Source organism: Adiantum capillus-veneris, chromosome 20 (genome assembly GCF_014529385.1).
Source record: "Adiantum capillus-veneris isolate H3 chromosome 20, ASM1452938v2, whole genome shotgun sequence".
Taxonomy (NCBI): Eukaryota; Viridiplantae; Streptophyta; class Polypodiopsida; order Polypodiales; family Pteridaceae; genus Adiantum; species Adiantum capillus-veneris.
The window spans coordinates 25,460,869-25,466,676 of NC_140950.1; the positions used below are offsets into that span (position 1 = coordinate 25,460,869).

General features: G+C 41.0%; 1 protein-coding gene across 1 annotated transcript; it reads left to right on the forward strand.

The window, feature by feature from the left end:
* The first annotated feature begins 568 nt into the window (after positions 1-568).
* Positions 569-3,378, forward strand: LOC147432259 (uncharacterized). The gene is made up of 4 exons (XM_086491552.1): positions 569-810; positions 927-1,189; positions 1,431-2,025; positions 2,955-3,378. Exons 1-4 carry the CDS (start codon positions 704-706, stop codon positions 3,097-3,099), a joined length of 1,110 nt encoding a protein of 369 aa, XP_086347678.1. The 5' UTR covers positions 569-703; the 3' UTR covers positions 3,100-3,378.
* Positions 3,379-5,808: the final 2,430 nt, after the last annotated feature.

Genomic DNA, 5,808 nt, shown 5'->3' on the forward strand with positions numbered 1-5,808 from the left:
TGTATACATGAATAAAGTTAGGTACTGCCAAGCTACCTATTAGACTATCCTTACACAACTCAAATATGTGCTATGATTTTGTAGTCGGTTTTGACCTTGTCTCAAAACTACCCCTAGCACATTCACAAAAACCAGCTTTAACTTCCCCTATTTGGGAAAAAGATATACCACTCCCATAAAACAAAGAGTCAGTTATGCTATTAACAATTGTTTGGTATCCATCAACTTTTGTGATAGCAAATTTAGAGATGGTTCCAGAATGGTCCCAAAAGTCTAAAGGGTTATGTTGCAGAAAGGTGTAATTGAACCCTTCAATTCAAACTGGGAGCTCGCACACACCTTTGCACGTACATACATATGCATGTATATATATATATATATATATCCCCTTGGAGTGTGAAAATTTGTCTCGCCCTCATATTTTAAGAGTAGTCTGTTAAAGTCAAGCTTCTTCTCAATTATCAAATAGTGTGAAAGAAGAGGGGCCGCAAATTTTAGCAGTTCCAAGTTATTCAGCGTTGGAAACCTGTGAGAAGGCAATTTGTCGGGAGTTGAACGAGAGACGCCCTCGACGGTTGTTTCGTATTCTTCAATTCCACACACACACACACACACACACACACACACACACACACAAACACAGCACTCAACATGCCGCTCGCATACAAAAGCTTGCGCCTTACCTGCAGATCAGCGAAAAGTCATGGCTTCTGCTGCAGCTACCGCGACCTTTTACTCTTGCGTTGTCCTTCTGGGTATCATTGCCCAATATTGCACTTGCCTCATTTTGATCCCCCCATCTGGTAACAGGTAAATATTTTGTGTGTGTGTGTGTGTGTGTGTGTGTGAGAGAGAGAGAGAGAGAGAGCGAGAGAGCTTTGGTTCGCCTTGGTTTCCTTCGCTTATTATGGCAATATGCATGACAGCGTTTCCCTTTCTGCCACAACTGAGAATGGTAGGGTAACCTATACTTGCAATAGTGATGGTAAATGGGTACCCGCATCTGTAGCTGCAAAGCTTGTCTCACCCAGGAATTTGACGCAAAATGACATTGGAAGCTACTACCGGATGTTCTCGACAGCAGGCGATCAGATGAGAGACCTTGATGATGGTGATGTGGGCACATGGTCCCTCCTCAATGATGATGGTGATGCAGCAGAGTCTGGCCATCTCTCAAGCCAAGTGGCAGGTATAACATGCTCAGCATAATATTCTCTAACAGTTTTGAACATGGAATATGTGAACCAGCTTATCCTTGGTTAGCATATCTGCAAGCATATCGAGCTTTCATTGGCCGCACATTGCTAGTCATTTGAGAAACGAAGAATCATGCACGCAGCACTTGGCACGAGGCATCACATTGCAAAGCAATGTACTATTGTGTCACATTGAGGGCTTGAAACTTGGGTTGGTCTTGTTGTCATTGGCAGGAAAGCTCATCTCAACAATGGCAAACGATAGCAATGAGCTCTATCTCCGAGCTTTCCTAGCACAAGCAAGCCATCACCAATTTGAAGGAGCGGCAGCAAGAGTGTCATACATCATGCAGACAAACGCGAGTCGTAGTGCATTGCCAGCTTATGGCTACTCTTGTACGAAAGGATTAACAGTAAATGTGATATTTAAGGCCGATTTCAAATTTTGGAACCAGGATTTCATGCCTCCTGCGAGCATGCCGCCATCAATAGCCGTAAACAACAAGCAAGAGATGCTGCTAGAAGCCTTTTTTGCGGTGGGGAGAGTGGCATATGCAAAGAAGGCGCATCATGCAACATGGAAGATGCAAGGGGCAGAGGGGAGGCTATTTGATGTGCCTGGTGGACTAGATCTTGGTTCTTTTCATTTGGAAGGAAACTTGTACACGAGTGAGGCCTATCTGTGCTTATTTCTTAAGGCTTTTACATTTTCCGGAAACTCCTCCACGTGCGCGAAGCTGTCAATGCCAGCCATTGCTGGGCCTGTTGTGGTGGATCCTCATTCTCTTCCCTGGTCTTTGATGAGTGTCACCAACACCAGAGGAAACCTGTAAGTCTCTCTCTCTCTCTCTCTCTCTCTCTCACACACACACACACACACACACACACACACACACACACACACACACATGCACCACACCGGTCGATTCATTAGTAGTACTAGGGAGACATCACTTGTGTGCATCAAAATTGCCTTTTTTACCCCAATATCCGGGAGAGACACACACACACACACACACACACACACACATCTCATGTGGGAGATGAAAGGCTGCCAGCCACCAAGCCATGAGCGAAACATTCACAATTCATGTCAACAAGCACCTTAGAAGAAATTTTTACTTGTAAAACAAGCTTACATTGCACAAGAAAAGACAACTTAAGAACTAAGAGTTGTAAGTAATATGTGACATAGGAATCGCTACTCAAGTTTTCCAAATATCTACAATGTAAGAGAGAATGATGGCATCGATTATGCGATTATGCGCATTCCACAAGTATTTCTAGCCATTCAGAGCTAAATACTTCATAAAAAAAGCTAATTATATCTTGCAAGGAGGCTGGCGTAGAGGTGTAGCTCTATGTTTACACAAATGGAGATTGGGTTGGTAGTCTAATCTGAGGATCCACAAGCTAAACTCGTCCTTAGTTTTCAAGTTTTGAAGAAGTACGGAAGGCCACAATCCTCATTTGGAAATGTAACTTTCACTTGAGGCTGTAGAGTTAGTGTAAGCTTAAGTTAAACAAGAAGATATCCTTATCATTCTTATATGGAATTGGGTACCAATGTTCCATTCCTCGGGGATTGGTCCAATTAGCAAGCATATTTGTAAGCGCTATAGTAAGGATGATGTCGACGAGTTGGCAAAGAAGCAAGCATGCTCTGTACCAATTTTCACAAAGTTAATCAACTTATATAGTCATTCCATCATTAATTGAGTCTTCAACTTGATTCATCTTCATTATATTATCATGCAGGACAAATTTTGGAGCGATCCCTACATCAATTCAAATGGTTTCGACATTTGGAGGATTGACTCCATCTTGTCCACCTTCCACCCAAGATGATTCATATCAATCCAATTTCACATCCATTTTTTGGATCTATGCACGTCAAAGCTAATCTCATAATTGGAGTTAATTTCAATGAAGCATTTTGAATAGGATCAATGGGAAAAATTTAGATGCCTTCTTTTCTTTGACAAAGGCACTAAACAACTTTACCATACGGATTATCAAATCCATGTGCCACGTTCCTTGATCATGTTAAGTACTCAATTTCATCATATTATGGTGAACATATGCCTTCATGCATACATACATACTAAATATGATGTAAATTGTTATATTTTGATAACATTATCTTATAGAGATTTGGTTATTAGCATGTCGCATGTGACGTGACATAAGAATGTACAAAATGATTACTTATCAATTCAAGCCTACTCTTTAATTATTCTATATTTTGTCATTATATACTCAAGGACGATGAGTCTAATGTGGTAAACTTGATAAATAATAATTGATAATCAAGATTAATTATCGATTAGGGAAACTTACGTTTCGAAGGTGCTCAACTTCAATGATAAATGCAACTCAATTGGATTCTACTGATAGAGAAAGTCAATCACTAATTCACGTGCAATTCAATCCAAATAAGTGTCAATGAGCATACATGAGCTATAGAGACTTCAGTCTTTGTCAAAATCTTGGTATGTTGTATAATTGCCAAAAAATTGGACACTACTGATATAGTTTTTTGGTTTAGATTACAAAAGGTGACTCCAATTTACAAAAGATTGAGTCCTAACCGAGCGTGAATTAGTATATTTATATTATTGTTATGCATGTTGAATGGACATACTCCAATAATATCAACTGTCAACTATCAATGTCAGAGGATGGCTCCATAGCAATGTGGAAAGTCATGGAATAAATAAGGTTATATACAAGCATTGTTTGCAGCATTCATACCCACACATATACCCACTAGCATTGCCAATAAGATGCTTCATTTAACAAGAATGATGTCCATTTGGATGGCGCACCAAGTGAAACATCCAAATGGACATCCTCATTTTGAATATTCCAATTTAAATCAAACACTTTTAATACAGACATCTTTGTGATTGACAAGGAGACTAATCACACCATCTACACTTCTTCCCTCCTCTCTTGAATTTTGGTATATCCAAAATTTTAGATGACAAAGCTTGTTATCTTTTCCTTTTCCTCTTCCTCTTGTTAGTGCCTTCTTGATTTCAGGCTTCTAGAACTACATTAGCTAGCATTTGAGTGAACAAATATGGTGGTCCACAAGTCTTCTGACTGGTCCTAGAATGCCTGGCCACCGTTTGGTTATGAGGAGTTTTTGAGGCCCCGTTGTCCTTCATGATCGGCCTGTGAATTGTCTCTTGGTCTAATTGCTCATTTCTTGACGTAAGCATCTCTTGTTCATAAGGAGTGCGCTTATAGTACTGCTTCATGTTTGGATCATACTGACTTCTTTTGCCAATCTGGCTTTGGCCATCTTGTGATCAATAGAGGTAGTTTTCATCTAGCCAGGTAGATCTAGTTGGTTCACTTTGATTCCAATCTCAAATAGGATTTCTGTTGAAATTAGGGTTGCAGGAAAACACATAGAGCTTGGACAAGACAAAGGAAGCTCAAGGCACACAATAGAGATTGTTTTACTTAGTGTGCAATGGAAAGATAGATAGCCCTAGAGTGATGGGCGTATATATAATGCACGGGGGAAAAAACCTCCTAAAGAGAGAAAACATGCCCCGGTGGTCCTAGTGTGTTCATACGTATCACTACCACATGTATATGATAACAAATCCCCCCTGGAGTGATGCGGTGAACAAGAGCTAGCACAGGAGAAAAGGTAAGTGCCATGCCCTGAGGGCATGATCGGTCCACAAAGGGGAGTAAACCCAAAGCTTTGCGGAAAGCTTCTCACTTCTCACGAGACAATGCCTTTGTGAAAAGATCTGCAAGGTTGTCATGTGTTGGCACATAAGCCAAGCTGATCTCTCCTGCTGAGAGCCTCTCCCTGACATAGTGGTAATGCACCTCAATGTGCTTTGTGCAAGCATGAAAAATTGGGCTCCTCGCAACTGCCAAGGCACTCTGACTATTAGTGTAGATAATGTTGGCAGTGTCCTGTCCAACACCCAAATCAGCCATAAGGCATCTGAGCCATACACACTCAAGTGTACCTGTGAAGACTGCCTTGTACTCAGCTTCACAACTAGAAGTGGCCACAATAGGTTGCTTCTTGCTCAACCATGATATACATGAACTTCCAAGCATGAAACAAAAACCACTTGTGGACATTCGCGTGTCAAAACAACCAGCCCAATCTGAGTCGGAATTGAAAAAGCATGTAAGTTTGGCGGCAATGACCCCCCTTGGGATAAAATAAGCCAAGATGTAAGGTGCCACTAAGGTAGCAGAAAATCCTCTTCACAGCCTGCCAATGCTTAAACCCTGGGCTATGCATAAATCTGCTGGCCTATGAGACTACATACTGAATATGCGGCTTCGTGTTGCATACATAAATGAGACATCCAACAACAGTTTGGTAAAGAGTGATATCAGCAAGATCACCAGCATCATGTAGACTTAACTTCAAACGTGTTTCCATGGGAGTGGCAATAGGTTTGCAATCCTCAAGTCCAAACTTACTTAGCAATGTCTCTATGTAACTTTTTTGACACAAGGCAATACGGCCATCACATTGCTTAAACTGTATGCCCAAGTATTGATGCAACAGTCCCAAATCTTTCATCTTGAAAGTAGCATTCGAATCAGCCTTAAATTCAGCAAT